An 18,499-nucleotide genomic window follows, 5' to 3' on the forward strand; every position below is an offset into this window, starting at 1 on the left:
CTAGACTTGGGAAATTTTAGGGATCAACACATTATTTTCAACATGATTTCTAGTGGAGCCTTGAGCCCTTGACTTATGCATGATCGTTTTAGGATTGTTTCACATTGTATTGTTTATTAATTCTCTCTCTCTCTCTCTCTCTCTCTCTCTCTCGTTGCCTCTCTCCCCTTCCCTCCCTCCTTACCTACCTTATGACACCTTATTATATATTTTATGGTTCCTAAAGGGTCCAAAGAGGTCATAAGTTATCCTAGGACCCCTCAAGTGTTCCTAGAACACATTAATGTGTCCTATGACCCCTTAAGATCAATGTATGGTAAGGGTTCTTAAGGCATAGTAGGACACATTAATGTGTTGTAAGACCTCGTATGGTCCCTTACCATGTATTAGTGTATTGTAAGGGATTTTAAGGGGTTTGAAGGGGTCCTACAACACAATAATGTGTCTTAGAACCCCTTAAGACCCCTTACAACACCTTAGTGCCCATTTCCATACATTAGTGTATAGTAATGGGGGCTAAGGGTTGCAAGGGGTCATAGGACTCCTTAACAACTCATAAGAACCCTAATATTTAGAGCAAGCGGTGCTAACATGTTATAAAGGGTCGTAGGACACATTAATATGTCCTAAATCGTCCTATGACACCATAGGCTCCCTTACAATACATTAGTACATGGTAAGGGGTTCTAGGACATTAATGTGGCCCAAGCTCCCTTAGGACCCCTTAATATGTATGGAAAGAGGTTTTAAGGGATCTTAAGGGGTCCTAAAAATACATTAATAATGTTTACAACCCCTTAAGGTCCTTTATGACCGATTAAGACCACTTACCATGTGTTATGGTATGATATATGACCCGAAAGGGTCATAAGGAGTCTATAAACACATTAATGTATTATAGGACCACTTAAGACCCCTTACCATCCACAAATATGGTAAGGGTTCTTAATGGGTTGTAAGGGGTCTTAAGAAGTAATAGGACACATTAATGTGTTCTTGAACCCCTTATGACCCCTTAGTGGATACCTAAGTGTATGGTAATAGGTCCTAGGATCCCTTACAAGCCCTTTAGACCCTTTGGGAACCCTAAGATGTATGGTGAGGGGTTCTAAGGGGTTAGTAGGGGTCCTAGGACACATTAATGTATTCTGGAACCCTTATGACCCTTCAGATCCATTACCATACACAAGCACACATACATGTATCCTAGTATGTCATGTACCCTTTAATGTGTTCTAAGGGGTATTAATAGGTTCTAATGTGTCCTAATTGGTTCCAATGTGTTTGTAGTGGTTATAATGGGCCATAATAGGTTGTATGCCCAATTAGGATCCATTATGACCTCTTATGATACATTAGAATCACTTACATCATATTCATGTGTCCTATAGTGGTTAATATGTTATAAGGGTTCCTAGGACTGTTTAAGACTCCTTGTAATAAATTGGGACCATTTAAGCCAAATAGGATTGATTATAACCATTTAGGACCCATTACGACCCCTTAGGACAAATTAGTGTGTCTTATGATGGTTAATGTGTTCTAAGGGGTTGAAATCGGTTCTTATGTGTTCAAATGCTTCCTAATGGGTCCTAAGGGGGTCATACTGGGCCATAAGGTGTCATATCACTTAGTTAACATTAGAACCCCTTATTGCACATTAGGACCCATCAAGACATATTATAGCCTATTAGTGTGTCTAAGCCCCTTATGACACATTAGGACCTATTAGGACATATTATAGCCCATTAGTGTGTCTTAAGCCCCTTGAGGTGGTCTAAGGGGTATGAATGGGTTCTAATGTGTTTTAATTGGTCTTAATGCATCTTAAGCAATCTTAACAGGTGTTGATGGCTCATTGAACTACTTAGGACCAGTTATGACCCCTTATGAGGCATTAGGACACATTATTAATGGATTCTAATGTGTTTTAATTGGTCTTAATACTTCTTAAGCAATCTTAACAGGTCCTGAAGGGTCACTGAACCACTTAGGACTAGTTATGACCCCTTATGAGACATTAGGACCCCTTAGGACACATTAGTGTGTTCTATGATTGTTAATGTGTTACAAGGAGCTGTAATGCGTTCTATTGTGTCCTAGTGAGTCCTAATGTGTGTCAATGAGACCTAATGGGCTCTAATGTGTCCTAATGTGTCCTAATGGTCCCTTAGGACACATTAGGATCCATTAGGACACATGTGACCCCAAAAGTGTGTCCTACAATGTTTAATGTGTCATAATGGGTCTTAGGAGGTTGTAATGAGTCCTAAGGGTGCCTAGAACCACTTAAGACCCACTAAAGCCCCTTATGAAAAATTAGGGCTGATTAGCACACATTAGAACTCTAAAGTGTATCGTATGATAATTAATGTGTGATAAGGGGTCCTAATGTGTGTTGTTGGGAATGAATGGGTTGCAAAGGGTCACAATGGGTCCTAAGGTTCTTATGATGGCTTGGGACCCATTAAAACCCCTTAAGAAAAAATAAAATATATGAGGACACATTAGCAAACATTAGTTCCCTCCCTCTCCCTCCCTCCCACCCTATTAACATGGTTAAATAGACATGGCAATTACTAAACTAACAGTAGAATGTAATCAATACAAAGAGTAATGACCCTTAACGATCTTGCACAAGTTAAGGGCTTAAGTTTACAATCAATAGTTCAGAACATTTTCATAATAATGTGCTAATTTCTGAAATTTAAAGTCTGAAAATTCTTAAAAACCCTCAAAATCCAGATCCTTTATCTGGTTTCTTATGAAGCTGAAACCACTCTCAAACATCCTAAAAGTATATACATAAAATGTAACTTAAGTATAAGAAAGTACTTAAATGTTAAATTTTATGTATGATCCCAATGCTGAAATTGGCCTGGCAGGGCATGTTGGATTTTACTTGCAAATTTAGAAGAGCTTTTTATATGTAAATGTATTATTTTAATAGGAAATTTGCATAGTGTGCATGTACTATAGCCAAGCACACTTTAGGGTGATCGCACTATATTTTGAATTTCCCGAGCCTATGGCTTGAGCTATCCACCCCATAGTGTGATTGCCCCTATATTGCGATCCCACTATGCCTTGGATTGGGAGAAAAAAGTAGTATCTCTTTGGTACCACATCATTGTGCACTTAACCATCTACATTTTTAATTACTCATTCAAATAATAAAATCTTGTAATATCATACACAAAGAAACACATAGTATACTGTAGTTATTCTCATATCTAAAACATGGAGCATACACATAAAAAAACATAGTATACACACAAATATATGTAGACACAAAGCATACACTTTAAAACATATAGTATACACATGAATATATGCAGACAGACATCATACACATAAAAGCACAAAGCATACACACAAATATATGCAGTCCAGAGCATGCACATAAATACATGTGTTTTAGATCCCCTCTCTTAGACTATAATGTTAAATAATATGAGATCTTAGGGTAAAAAGACTAAAACTAACTCTTATCTTTGTGATATATATGCAGGTTATTATTGCTCTTCACAATACTTATATTGTGATCCAAGTATGGGAATGATCAGAATTAACTGCACACAATATCTCCTGAGTGGTCTGCTATAAATAGCTGATAGCAATGAACTGGAGTATGACCAATCTGATTGTAGATGCAAGAGATAGTAGTATTTATTGTATTGATATGTTTTCTCAAGCAACCCGATCAATTTAAATAAGATGTCATAATCATGTCAACATAGAGATATGACTCTATGTGGCATTTGTCATGTAGGGTCATGCCCCTATGTGGACATGACTGTCCATAACAAGATTGGTTTATTGTTAATGCCCGATAAACTCAGGGCGGTATTTCATATGAATAATATCCTTTACTTGGGTGCAATACATATTATGCAAGCCCAATCACAACCTTGAACATACACTGCTATACAGTGATAGCAATTTATTGGAATAGTGGTGGATATCATCATTGATGAGATTGCATAGTATTGAGGGTTTGTTGATGAGATTTTATCACGGTAAGTATGAGACCCAATTTGGGCATTGCTACAGATTATTAAGGAGATCTTTATTCAGATCAGATTGTATCTATATTTGATATTAGTAATAACATCACATGTATTTATGTATGTATATATGTGTGTGTGTGTGATCTATATATCTACTGATGTTAAATAATCAGATCCGACTGAAACTATTCTTCAACACTCCCTCTTATTGAGGGAGGAACTTATCAATCCTATAATAATGTTAGCATCAACAAGATATAGATTATCGGATCACTGGCACATACCAGGACAATAATATAGTCTATCAGATAATTAAACTTGATCACAAATAACATAATAAGAATCATGATCTCTGTCTCATTTTGGGACTAATGTGGTCTATCATAATTCTCTTATTGTCATGATTTTGGTAAATATGTTGGCAGACTGCTCATCAGTGCTGATATATTCCAAATTGATGACACCCTTATCTACCATATCTCTGATGCAGTGAACATATATCTCTATATGCTTGGATTTGTTATGGAAGACTGGATTCATTGAGAGTTTGATACAACTTTGATTATCACAATGTATAACTGTGGATTTTAGAGGCTTCCCAATTATCCCAACCAGTAACTTCCTCAACCATACTACTTCTCAAGCTCCCATTGATGTAGGTATATACTCTGCTTCAGTGGAACTTAGAATGACAAAAGATTGCTTCTTACTAAACTAGGATATCACTGCAAAACCAAGACTAAAACAACCTGTAGTGCTCTTTCGATTATTAGAACATCCAGCCCAATTAGAATCTGAAAAACCATGGAGCTGTAACTCAACTTTGTCATATTTTAGACCAAGTCTAATAGTTCCTCGCAAGTATCTCAAAATGTGCTTTGCTGCCATGAGATGAATCTTCTTAGGTTCACACATAAACTGACTTAGAGCATTTGTAGCATAACAAATATCAGGACGTGTGTTCACCAAGTACATTGAGAATCCAAATATTTATTTGTAATATGTAGGATCAATGGCCTTAGACTCATGTGGACTCATGTGCTTCAGTTTTGAGTTTATGAAGATGTCTCCATAGGTGTGGATAATGGTTTGCAATCCATCATGCCAAATCTGTTCAATATGTCAATAGTTTACTTCCTTTCATCTTAAATTTAGATATAAGGTTTTTCTTATTGGTAGTGGCTTAGCATCCCTTGCAGGATTCGCGACATGGCTTAACTGCCTCCTGTGTTCTATAAGACTATTGGTTGTATCGGGCATTAATAGGTCGATCTTTTGGTGCAACGACAACCTTGCCCTTTCTGACAATTGGTATTAGAGCTTGGTCACAGGTTCGAATCCTGCTGGCCACGGCGAGTGACGCTGGAAGGGGGATTGTTGGTAGTGGGCCAGCGTCCCTCATAGGATTTGCAACATGGTTTAATCACCTCCTGTGGTTCTATAAGACTATTGGTTGTATCAGGCATTAACATGTCGATCTTTTGGTGCAATGACAAGCTTGTCCTTTCTAACATTTCTTACATTTAACAATAAGGTGGTCTTCCCCTGTTATCAGAAGATCATCAACATAGAGAACCAGTATTAGCATATCTCCCTCTGATTTCTTGAAGTATATGTTAGGATCTGCTTCATTTCTTGAGTAACCTAATTTGACTAGGTAACTACCTATTCTCTCATACCATGCCCTGGGGGCTTGTTTAAGACCATATAGAGCTTTATTTAGTTTGCACACATGTGATTTCTTGTCATGGATAACAAACCCTTCCGATTGTTCTAGGTACACTTCTTCATTAATGACTCCGTTTAGGAATGTTGTCTTTACATCCATCTGATGTACCTTCTAACCCTCAGATGCAACTATTACAATTATGGTTTTGATTGATGTGTAGTGGGCAACAAGAAATAATGTTTCATCATAATCAATTCCTTCCTTCTGTGAAAATCCTTTGGCCACAAATTTGGTCTTGTATTTTTCAATGCTGCCATCAGGTGCCTATTTGATTTTGAATAACCATCTTGAGGAGACAACTGATTTGTCTTTGGGTCTTGGTACAATATCCCAAACATCATTTTCCCAATATAGATTGATATTCCTCAATCACGGCGTCCTTCCAGGCTTGGGATTTTAGAGCTTCTTCAACATCATAAGGTTTAGAGTTAGTAAACTCATTTGTGTGAGTAACATAACTCGAATCATTTCTTATCTTCTTGGTTTCTCTAAGGATTTCATTGAGGGCCACATTGTTTTCTTCAAATATTTTTCGTACCCACAAAGGCCTTTTCTTATTGAGTGAGTTATCCTTAGGATTAGGTGTTGTGGGTCTATTATTTTCTGTACAACTCTCCCTCTCAATCATAGAATTTTCATTATCCTCAGGAATAAAATCATCATTAGGTTCTTTTATATCTTTAGAAGTTTTGGTATGCAATGTCTTTGTCAAACTTGACATCTCTATTGATTTCAATTGTCCTTGACCCTATCACATATACTCTGTAGGCTTTGGAAGAATCACTATATTTGACAAATATGCCTTTCTTTCCTGAGAGCTCTAGTTTAGTTCTTTTCTTGTTAGGAATATGAATATACACCAACCAAAGATTTGTAAGTGACTTAGATTAGGTTTGCTCCTTGAGAAGACTTCTTCAGGTGTTATGTTTTCTAGAATTGCACGAGGGTATTTGTTTTGAATATATACAGCAGTATTGGATGCTTCAGCCCAGAATGTTGTATGCATATTTTGATCATGCATCATAGTCTTAGTTGCTTTAATAATAGTTTTGTTCTTCCTTTCTGCTACTCCATTCTGTTGAGGATTATATAGTACAGTATACTTACTCTTAATCCAAAGAGATATGCATAATTCTTTTATTTTTTTGGAGATGTATTCTCCTCTATTATCAAATCTTAGAATTTTAATCTTCTCAATTTGATTTTTAGCAAAGGCTTTGAATTCTTTGAATTTGAATAGAACTTCATTTGACTGTTTTAGTTTAAGGAAATATATCTAGGTTTTCCTAAAATAATCATCCACAAAGATGATGTAGTAAGAGTATCCTCCTAATGAAGGTACTAACATGGGTCTGCATAGGTCAGCATGCACGAGTTCAAGAATGCTCTTTGATTTGTGTTCACTATGAGGAAAATAAGTTTTAGGGTTCTTTCCTAATGCACACCCTTCACATATCCCTTCATGTTCAGGTTTAAGGTTAGGTAAGCCTTTTACAATTTTCTCTATAAAAGGTAGAGCTCAGAAATTTAGGTGCTCTAGTCTTCTATGCCGAATCTCATTTGTTTTCCCAATTTCATAGTTTAGGGCTAGATTTGAGGAATTACAAAGTTTCTATAGACCCCCTTCTCTAAAAGTAATAGTAATCGCATTTTTAATGTTTGAATTTTTAGACCAGCATAGGACTTTATTTTCTTGAAAGGCAACTTGATACCCTTGATCTGCTAGACCAGCTATAGAGATAAGATTTCTCTTGATTCCAGGAACAAATAGGACATCTTTTAAGTGTAAGTTAACTCCAGAATTCAATTGTATTGAGTAGGTTTCGATTCCTTTCACAGGATAAGTCTAGTTGTCTCCTATTGTTACTTCTTCAGTTGAATATCCTTCAAGTGTTTCAAACTGATCTCTAAATCCAGTTATATGCCTAGAGGTTCCACTGTCCACTATTTTGGCATTTATATTCAACTCACTTGATTAGTGATTTTTCCGCTTTTTTGACTTAGGCCACGTTGATAGGATTTTTCTTCCTCTTAGGACAACACATGTGAGTATGTCCAAATTTGTCACATTTGTAACATTGAACTTTTCATAGGTCTCTTTTCTTATAGTTTGTATTTTTCTTTCCTATCTTCCTTTTGAATTTACTCTTATTATTTTATTTTGCATGTAATGCTTGAATCTCTTCCTCCTTAGAGACAATACCTCTTGAGATTAATTGAGACTCTTCTTGAGTGCAATGATTTTTGAGTTGATCAAATTTGGGTAGAGAGGGATGACTAATGCATTGGATAAAGGATTCCCATGATAATGGGAATCCTCTAAGGGCTATTAGAGATAGTTCCAAATCATCTACATTATTTCCAATAGTAGAGAGTTGGTTCCTTAATTCAGTTATTTTTGAGAAATACGCTGAAACCGTATCTCCTTTATCCATTTTGATGTTTTTGAGTTGCTGTTTTAATAGAAGCTATCTGCTTGCATTGTTTATTTCAAATGTATTTTGAATAGTTTTGAACACTTCATAATCAGTAGTTAGTTTTGCTATTGATTGGAGGAGTATGGTCTTTAACTCCATCAATGATTATTTTCTTAGCCTTATTGTTACGCCTTTTCCATGTTGTCTTTTCAGCTTCATCTTGAAGCATTTTCTTGTTTTCTTTTGTAAATGACTCCAATTCGAGTTCTTGAAGTATTGCTATGATTTGAATTTTCTAGGAAACAAGGTTAGAGGCACCTTCCAGTTTATCCTCAACTCTAATATTGTTTACCATGATTCATTTGTTCAAAAAAGTATTTCAGCAATGTTGAAGCAAATATCACCGTCGGTTTAATGCTTCTTCTACCAACTATGCTATGATACCATGTTAAGGAATATGAGATCTTATGGTAGAAAGACTGAAATTGACTTTTATCTCTGTGATGTATATGAAGTCCTATGGTAGAAAAACTGAAATTGACTTTTACCATGATTGATTTGTTCAAAAAAGTATTTCAGCGATCTTGAAGCAAATATCACTGTCGGTTAAATGCTTGTTCTACCAACTATGCTATGATACCATGTTAAGGAATATGAGATCTTATGGTAGAAAGACTGAAATTGACTTTTATCTCTGTGATGTATATGAAGGTTATTATTGCTCTTCACAATACTTATATTGTGATCTGAGTATGGGAATGATCAGAATTATCTGCACACAATATTGCCTGAGTGATCTGCTATAAATAGCTGATAGTAATGAACTGGAGTGTGACCAATCCGATCGTAGATGCAAGAGATAGTAATATGTATTGTATTGATATGTTTTCAACCCAATCAATATAAATAAGATGTCATAAGTCATATCAATGTAGAGCCATGACTCTAAATGGCATGTGCCACATAGGGTCATGTCCCTACGTGGACATGACTGTCCATAACAAGATTGGTTTAGTGTTAATGCCTGATAAACTCAGGGCGGTATTTCATATGAATAATATCCTTTACTTGAGTGCAATTCATATTATGCAAGCCAGATAACAACCTTTAACATACACTGCTATATGGTGATAGTAATTTATCCGTATAGTGGTGGGTATCATCATTCATGATCATTTATGAGATTGCATAGTATTGAGGGTTTGTTGATGAGATTTTATCACAGTAAGTATGAGACCTGATTCGGGAATTGCTACAGAAAATTAAGGAGATCTTTATTCAGATCAGATCGTATCTGTATTTGATATCAGTAATAACATCACATGTGTGTGTATATAGATAGATAGATGGATAGATATATGTGATCTATATATCTACTGATTTCAAATAATCAGATCTGACTGAATCTATTTTTCAACATAGAATGCATCCATAGATTTATCCTAGTATTCAAACACATCAGGGCTTGGAGGAGGAAGCATGACAGGTTCGGCTGAAGCCATCACCACACTAAGCCCAAGATTGGACACTCACCCTTTGACCCCAATGGCAGGAACATTGGATATACACTTTAGGTGCTCTACCCAGTGGGGTGTTTGTATCTTCTTTCCTTATTCATGCATCATCCCTTTGAATGGTAGGCTTAAGACCTATCCAAACTCTTTAAGAGTAGTATTTTGCAAACACTCACTAGGACATCAATTGAGAATGTGTATAGTAGTTTCTACTACTTCTTCCCAGTAATGGTATGCTACATTTTGAATATGAATTATACACTTAGCCATTTCAACCATTTTCATATTTATGTATTTGATCAGTCCATTCTATTGTTGATGTAGTGAAAGAGTGGAAGCTATTCAAAACACCAATAAGAGTTTACAAGTTTCAAAGGTTTAGGCACTTGGCCTATCCAAAATCCTTAAATGCTTTAGGAACTTAACTTGCTAAAGCCTTCTACAATACTCCTAATTGATGTGAGGGTTTGTTGATGAGATTTTATCACAGTAAGTATGAGACCTGATTCGGGAATTGCTACAGAAAATTAAGGAGATCTTTATTCAGATCAGATCGTATCTGTATTTGATATCAGTAATAACATCACATGTGTGTGTATATAGATAGATAGATGGATAGATATATGTGATCTATATATCTACTGATTTCAAATAATCAGATCTGACTGAATCTATTTTTCAACATAGAATGCATCCATAGATTTATCCTAGTATTCAAACACATCAGGGCTTGGAGGAGGAAGCATGACAGGTTCGGCTGAAGCCATCACCACACTAAGCCCAAGATTGGACACTCACCCTTTGACCCCAGTGGCAGGAACATTGGATATACACTTTAGGTGCTCTACCCAGTGGGGTGTTTGTATCTTCTTTCCTTATTCATGCATCATCCCTTTGAGTCAATAGTCAATCATCAGAGTTGGGAGAGGAGATTGAAATAGGGTATCTAACATCGCTTTATTGCTCACATGAGCTGAGAAGGGTGCCTAACCCCACCTTGCTGCTCATAAGTTGTTTTAGAGCTAGAAAGTGGGCGCACCCCCATCTTGAACTGCTCATAAGCCATTAGAGCTTGAAAGTGGGACTAACTCCATCTTGAAATTAACCCCACCCCATCTTACCGTTCATTGTCCATTTAATGCCAAAAAGTTGGCCTAACCCCATCTTTCTGCTTGTAAGTCATTTAGAGTCAGAAAGTGGGTCTAACCCCAATCTTGTTCCTCACAAGTCATCTAGAGTCAGAAAAGTGCCTAACCTCGCCTCTCCCATGAGCTAGGAAAGGGGCCTAACCGTGCTTAGTTGCTTGTTTTCACTTCAAAACATCAAATTCTTCCTTTTATGTCTGTGCAATCCTCATCTCTATATCTGCATATACTTCTTTTCCAAATCTCTTTTAAAGTCTGTTCAAATCTGCGTGCATAAATACATTGATATGTTGGTGTATATCTTAAATACATTTGCGCAGCCATCTCTATTTTTCAGTCATTCATTTTTTAAATTTGTTTTTATTTTAGCCTTTATTTCTTCATTCTAGATATGCTCTGGAACTTGTTAAGGATTCAGTGATATTTCTTTTTCGCAACTCACATTTCACACCACCCTCTATTCAGTCAACTCTACATAGTTTTTTTGTCTTCATGGAACCATCTCTTTTTACCAGCGATCACAACTGAAGAATAGGTCACAGCTATTGACTTATGCAATCTTATTACAAAGCTGTATCTCCTAAAGGTATTGCTTTATCTTTTTATAAACTTTTTCGTTAGTATTTAATTTATGTTTTCACTCTTTAATATCTTAATGGAACCTTTCAAATGTAATCATTATTTAATAGAACCTTTTCATTATATCTTCGTTAATTTAATCAAACACATAATCTTTATAGTGTATACGATGTATTTGTTACTGATTTAATCAAAATGAATTGCTTCTCAACTTTAATCTTTGTAGCGCTTGCCAAGAAGTAATCGTAATTGCCTTGTAAAACATTGCATCTTAATCTGATTTTGGCTGTCTTCATAAAGAATCACATAACTTTCATCTCTTGTTTATTCTTTTTAATAATAATACTAATCAAAATGCCAACTTCCATTGCCGCATTGTCTTAATCTTTAAATTGTTGTTTATTAGATTCCTGCTCACTATCTTGAGCAAAGATCTCGATTTCATCACAGCCTTCTCATGATGATCTGTTATAAATCTCTTACAAGTCTTTTCTTGACTCTGTGATAAACAGGAAAGATATTCATTAGTTGCTTCAACTACTGTTTTCCCCCAGGCTGGCAGGAACGGTGCTCTGATACCATATGTAATGTCCCCTTCTTGATTCACCCCTAGAATTTGCCCACAAGGATGGCTGTTAATGCTGTTAACTGTTTAGCAGAATAAAATTGGATCTGTGTCTTTTATTGAGCACTGTATATATTTTAATCTCTGTTGACGTCCTTAAATATTAATTCTGGAATTGGTTGTTCCTTCCTTGATCAACCTTCTTCTCTGTGTGATATAGTACATATGCTTTTTAGCAGATTTGAATACTTTCTTCTTTGATTGTGTTCCTTTCTTGATCTCTTTGATCGTTCGATGCTCCTTATGCATACCAATTACTTGTTAATATTCTAGATTTCTGTAAATAATCCAATCTGATCGCTTCCATATAGAAATCAGGCTCTCACTTCCTTATAGAAATCAGGCTCTCACTTCCTTATCCCCATTTTTCATACCTTTACCCCACTATTTATAACTTTGTAATGGTAGAGACACAACGTTTTTATCATGTCCATTCTATTGCATGGCTTTTAATTTTTAAATAACAATTTCTTTCTTTCGACTATTATTTATTTTTCTTATTTCAGGTAGGCCACTATGTTAAGGAATCTGAATCAGTGATAGAGAGAACTTTGATAGTCTTTCAATTTCAGATTGTATCAGATTTTTATCACAGTTTTATATTCACTCCTGAAAAATAATATCTAATTGTAATATCAGACTTATATATATATCTCAGACAGAGACTGATATTATACAACTGTTACTGTCAATATGTATATTAACAGTGTGATGACTATGATAATTATCTCTGAATTACTGATCTGAAACTTACTTTTAATATCTTGAAATATTGAATTGAACGATTGCTGTGTATGATTATATTACCACCTTTATTGATAGATCATCACAGCAGTCTTGGATGTTTAATATATATAGGTATGGGGATTAAGTCCACGAAGGGACATGACTCCCACTGTGGCTTATGCCATGGGGAGTCGAGTCATGTCCCTTCGTGGCCTTAACCATATCAAATAATAAAGTCAGCAGTTCAACACTAATCGCTTAGTTAACATAGTTGATATTAAATTATGGAAATAGATATGGCACCCAATAAAGGTAATAAGAATGTTATTATATAATATTTTATATAAGAGTATTTGTGATTATATATATATCATAATTCACAAATACAAATATATATCAATTTAATAATAATGAAATACATGCTTCAATCCAAATGAAGCTACATTCTCAACACAATACAGATCCATTTCTTTTTTATTGTTGTTTGTTTTCCTTAGCCCTAGGTTGGCCAAGTACAGTTCCCTTTACTTTTTAAATTTTCCTGAGTCTCAGGCAGGGTATGATATCAGGCTGGATATGACAAGTTTTACAGTAATCATGTCAAGGAATTTGCCAGAAAACTAAATATCACTGACAGAAAACTAGCACCAAAGGAAAAAAGCTGGACTTGAACTACCTGGACGCATCTACTTTTCTTTATTTTCATGTTTGTTATGAATGAATTCATTTATTACATTCTTTAACTCTCCCCCTTAAGAAATAGCTGAAATTTGATGATCTCCTAGCATATCTCTACACATCGGAAAATGACTAACAACATTAAAAAAAGAGTACATTACGTAGAAGCTATTCTTTGAAAGCACTCCTTGGACCATTAAAAACTTCTTCAAGCTGCTTCCTATGTATAGTCTCTCAGCAGTCATCCAAGTTTCCAACATCATTGGACACTGGTTGCACATAAAAGTGTCTCATCACCCTCATAAATGTACAATGTTGAACTGCTAGGTTTTGGATCTCCCTTGAACTATTTAAAATGATTCTTCACAAGAATGTCTAATAACCTCAATGTGGTATAGTTTTTCAGATCTAGAAGCAACGTCTCTTTTGAGCATCTTACTCTCCTATATTGCAACCTTCACACTTTCTTCAAATTGTTGATCTTTTCAAAATAGAACAAATTATTCATCTTTAATGATGACATCATCACTATTAATACGTGGTGGCTCCTCAACAACTATATTAATTGATTCCTTGAGTTTCCCTTTGAGAAGGCACTCGCATGATTGCAGTACGATCTGTTTTAACTTTTCATACACTAGTAACACTCCATTTTGTTCTTACCTGGCATTCTCTTTTCCATCCTTTTCGTTGAGGATAATGGAAGGTCATACTAAGTACCTCCTTCTGAATCTCATATGGTTGCTTTCTTTTTTTCAAATAAGAGCTGTGAAATCACATCCAAGTCTTTGAAGGCATCTAATTGAGAGTAAAAATTAACATTGCTATATTTTGAAAGCAAACTATTTTAACAAGATAGCTTTAGCACCTGTAGATTCTACTACTGTGCCATTTATTATACTGCATACATTTTTGTTATTTAGGCGCATTTGTATTTTCACCTTCCATGTGTGAAAATTACGACCATTAAATTTATCAGGAGGTGTTTCCATTTTCAGAAACATTTGCGACTATAATAAAACCGTTATGAATGTATCACAGTTGAAGTATTTGCAGCAGCAACAATGGCTTCGGCGATCCTTTTGCACTTTGAACTCCATTTCTTCCTCTAGCAGCCAGAAAACATAGGTAGTTCTGCAATTTTATAGATATCCACCATAGGTCCACATAGCAGCACCCCCAAATGCACTTGCAGCATCTTTCTCCAGTTGATCTACACAATTGCTACTACAGCTGTATTATCTTTTGTAAGATTGACTGAAATGATTTTAACTGCAGTCAAGGTCTAAGACAAATTCACAAACAAACATTTTCAGCCTTACATTCTCTGCAACCTGTTAGGGAAGTAGAATAAAATCACATTTAAACTCGAAACTGATACCCTGGATTCGGAAATCTTTCCCAAGAGGGGATTTGACAAAGAACCAGTATTGTCTGAAAAATATATATAAATAAAATTCACAATAAAATTACAACAGTAACCAAATTACTACTCAACATCCAAAGCTAATTATTAATGTCTCAATCTTATTCAACCACACTTCAGCACAATAAATAGCAGATTAATAAGTGCAGAACCTGCATTATAGCCACTATCCAGAATGTTTCTATGGCAGTGCCAGTGAATCTCCTACGCTGAGTGTGTCAACCAACTCTCACCAATAGTCTTGTTAATCCTTCAACTCTCACCAAGATTAAATATGCTGGGTGTCTCAATCAACTCTCACCAATACTGCAGACTTGACATGGGCGGTATGTACCATGCTGAGTGCCATGTTGGCAAAGGTGACCCCATCATAATAGATAAAATGTTCACCAAAGTACTATACAAAGGTTACGCTATGGGAAGGGACAAGGCAGCAGCAGAAAGGTACAGATAATGGATCAACTTATTTGCAGCACCCAAAGCTTTAAAGTTCCCACTAAACCTTCAACTTGTCATGAAGAATTCAAAAGATATTCTACAGAAGGAAGTGGAGGAGCACAACAAAGAAAAAAGAATATAACAGGAAGAACAACTGAATGACTTGCTGCATACTGTTATTCATTTAATGATACATATAAACAGATATAGCAACCATAATAGTAATACTATAATTATCAAATTTGCCAACAAACTAAATACGACTGACGAAAAATTAGGACGAAACAAAACTAACTTAACAATCAACAACTTGAATATATCTACTGGTCTTTATTTCCATGTTCATCATGAAAGAAATTCATTTTTTACTTATTAACATAATCCCTTATAGAATTACTGAATTTTAATGATCTCCTAACATATCTCTACACAGTTTAAGCAAAACAAACAGTTCACTATGTGGAAGCTATTGAGAATGGTTCTCGGACTAGTAAAACTTCTTCGGGCTTCTCTCCATGTATAGTTGCCCAGCTATCATTCATGTTCCTGATGACATAGGACACCAGTTGCACGGTAAGTGTTTCATTACCCTCATAATGGTATGATGCTGGACTTCCAAATTCTGGATATTCTCTAAACTATTGGACACCACTCTTCACACGTATGTCTCATAACTTCAATGAGGATCCAAAAGTACCTTGTACCATTCAACATCTATCTTCTATTGCAACCTTCCTTGCCTTCACAGTGTTGGCTTCTTCAAAATAGATCAAGTTCTTTATTTTCAATGTTGTCATTATTATCATCAACATCTTGTGTTTTCTTAACAATACTTACATTTATTGATTCTTTAACTTTTTCCCTTTGAGAATGTTGTACCTCTCTAGTCCAATGAGATTATAGGCTTTGTAAGAGATAATCACAATCTTCAAAAGCTTTTGTTTGTAGCATTTATAGAAATTAGGATTCGTTTGATTGAGATTAAAGACTAACATTTGATTTAAGGGCCTGAATCCATTGAAGATATAAATAGGACAATTCATTTGATGAAGGGTCCACGGCATGATCATGTGAAAATATTGAGTAAATCTGATTTCGAGTTTAATGTAGGAAAGAACATCACTCTTCATTATTTAGATAAGTGATTGGTGTTAATGTTAATTGTAGCTATGGTTGGATTTCTTTAGGCCAACATAGATATCATGTAATTATTATGATAATTCAATTATATTGATAATATAATTATTGATATAGAATTATTGTATTGACAATGTAATCACTATAAAAATTATAATTAATGGGGCCAACTTGAAGAGTGGTGTCCCATGGTGAAGGGTCACCACCAGTAAGCATAAAGGAAGATGGAATACCCCTCTCTTGGCATTGAATCCTACAACAAATAGAAGAGTTTCTTGGGGGGGGTGGGGGGAGGGGACAATGATAACCATTTATCATATGTGGTTGGGAGGGAAAGGGTGATCTAAGTCATTTCTTGTGGTCAAATGAGCACACCAAAAAGGATGGTATTAGAGCAGATATATTCCTAAGCTTGTGCTAGGTGTCAATGTGATTGAATTGTTCTACTTGTGTTGGATGAGTCGAGCTCCTTCATGATGTGATGAAAGACAAGGGCTTCATTTTCAACACTTATTCGACGGAAAAGAACTATTATACATGGAAGACTCTTTTTTAAGTCCCTTGGCATATGGTGTTGCTAGAGAGAGTGACTCATATAGTAATTTTAAGTAGATACTATTAGGTTATTCGTAAGGATAGTAATATATTTTCATGTCGATCATCGAAGTCGTAAGTCTCTAACCTTATGGTTGTGGCTTTATAACAATATATTAATATTCTTCTCAATTCAAACTTATTATTGTTGTCAAGAAAGTTTTTGATTAAGAGCAAATAGGTTTTGAAGGGGCCCAAAAACACTTTACAAAGTAGCGTTTAGGAGGGACCTGGAACCCACACCAAAAGATTAGTGTTAAGGGCCTGAAAGAGGAACAAAGCATAGAGAAGATAAGCCATTGGGAAGGAAAGGGGAACAAGACAAGGAATGCCTCCCCACAACAACAAAGAGTAGCAGTCTAGAGGGAACCAACAAACTTCCCAATATTAACCAATTGATTCGACTTAGGAATTTTATTTGGATATTTTCTTATGAGATCTAAGGCTCATACCAAAAGGAGGAGGAGATTTCTTAGAGTTTCTCTGTTGATCGTAATCTATACTTCCTTAATATTTGCAGTCATTGTGCCAAGCAAGTCCACAGAACAATCAAAACTAGTAGCCACAGGAACACCCAGCACATTACAGATAGGGCCCCAAGGAAAGACAACAACAATAGGTGCACCATCATAATAGTAGAAGCAGGGGTGACAAGCTCCTTAGGGATGGGAGGTAAAATAGAGACAACACCAAATGACAGGTCAACAAGGTTTCCATCAACAAGGATACCATTTGAGACAACATTAGAAGGGACAACACCATCAATAACTTTCGTAGGAGATGAGTGTGAAGCATTACTAGAACTTAGGTAGCACCATCTAGTTCCTTGAAATTTTCTTGCCCCTCCTGTTGAGAAGAACTCTTAAAAATAGTATAATGTTGAGAAGAGGCACCCTTCCACCATGAAGAGGACTTCTCCGACTTAGCTTTTTCTAACACACATTTTGTTGCAACATGCCTAGTCTTAGAGATACCTTATACATCTGAAAGGAATTCCTTCATAGTCCAAATAATGACTCCAAGAACCCTTTGGAGACTTGAGCTTAATCTTTGTAGGCAGCCCCTTGGAAGTATCAATATCAACCAAATTACGAGTGTAGGAGTGGAAAATATCATAAGACTTTGCATCCACCATTAGGAAATCTCCTAAGGAATTCCCCACTTCCTCAAGGAGTAGATCCACCCAAAGATGAAGAGGGATATTTGCATCTTGTAGAAGGATTCAGAAGAAGGGTTGAAGTCATGCCACAATTTCATCATCAAGGGGAAACGATTCTTCCTAGTAAAAAAAGTGCTTACAAACAATAGCCTATCTATCCACAATATTTTGAAACTTGGTAATAAAAAATCCTAGTTGAAGGGAAAATTTGGACTAAATCATAAATGAGAAGCTCAGAAGACTGGGCCAATAATCCTTAAGTCAAAAAATTATTCTTGACAAAAGATTAAAAGCCACCTGATTTATCTCAACAATTTTCTCC

General features: G+C 35.7%; 1 protein-coding gene across 4 annotated transcripts in view; it reads left to right on the plus strand.

The window, feature by feature from the left end:
- The window catches only part of LOC149568301 (uncharacterized), a 124,218-nt gene that overhangs the window by 23,146 nt on the left and 82,573 nt on the right, over positions 1–18,499 (plus strand). For 2 of the 4 annotated variants that reach the window (XM_089821278.1, XM_089821279.1), the window contains exon 3: positions 11,907–12,207. The exons of the other annotated variants lie outside the window; for them this stretch is intronic. In XM_089821278.1, coding sequence (XP_089677404.1) covers positions 11,907–12,007 — 101 coding nt within the window. In that variant the 3' untranslated portion in view covers positions 12,008–12,207. Of the gene's footprint in view, positions 1–11,906; positions 12,208–18,499 lie in introns of those variants that run through there. 4 annotated transcript variants of the gene reach the window in all.

The sequence above is a fragment of the Cupressus sempervirens genome, chromosome 3, assembly GCF_028749045.1.
Source record: "Cupressus sempervirens isolate cs-2001-9-10 chromosome 3, ASM2874904v1, whole genome shotgun sequence".
NCBI classification, from domain to species: domain Eukaryota; kingdom Viridiplantae; phylum Streptophyta; class Pinopsida; order Cupressales; family Cupressaceae; genus Cupressus; species Cupressus sempervirens.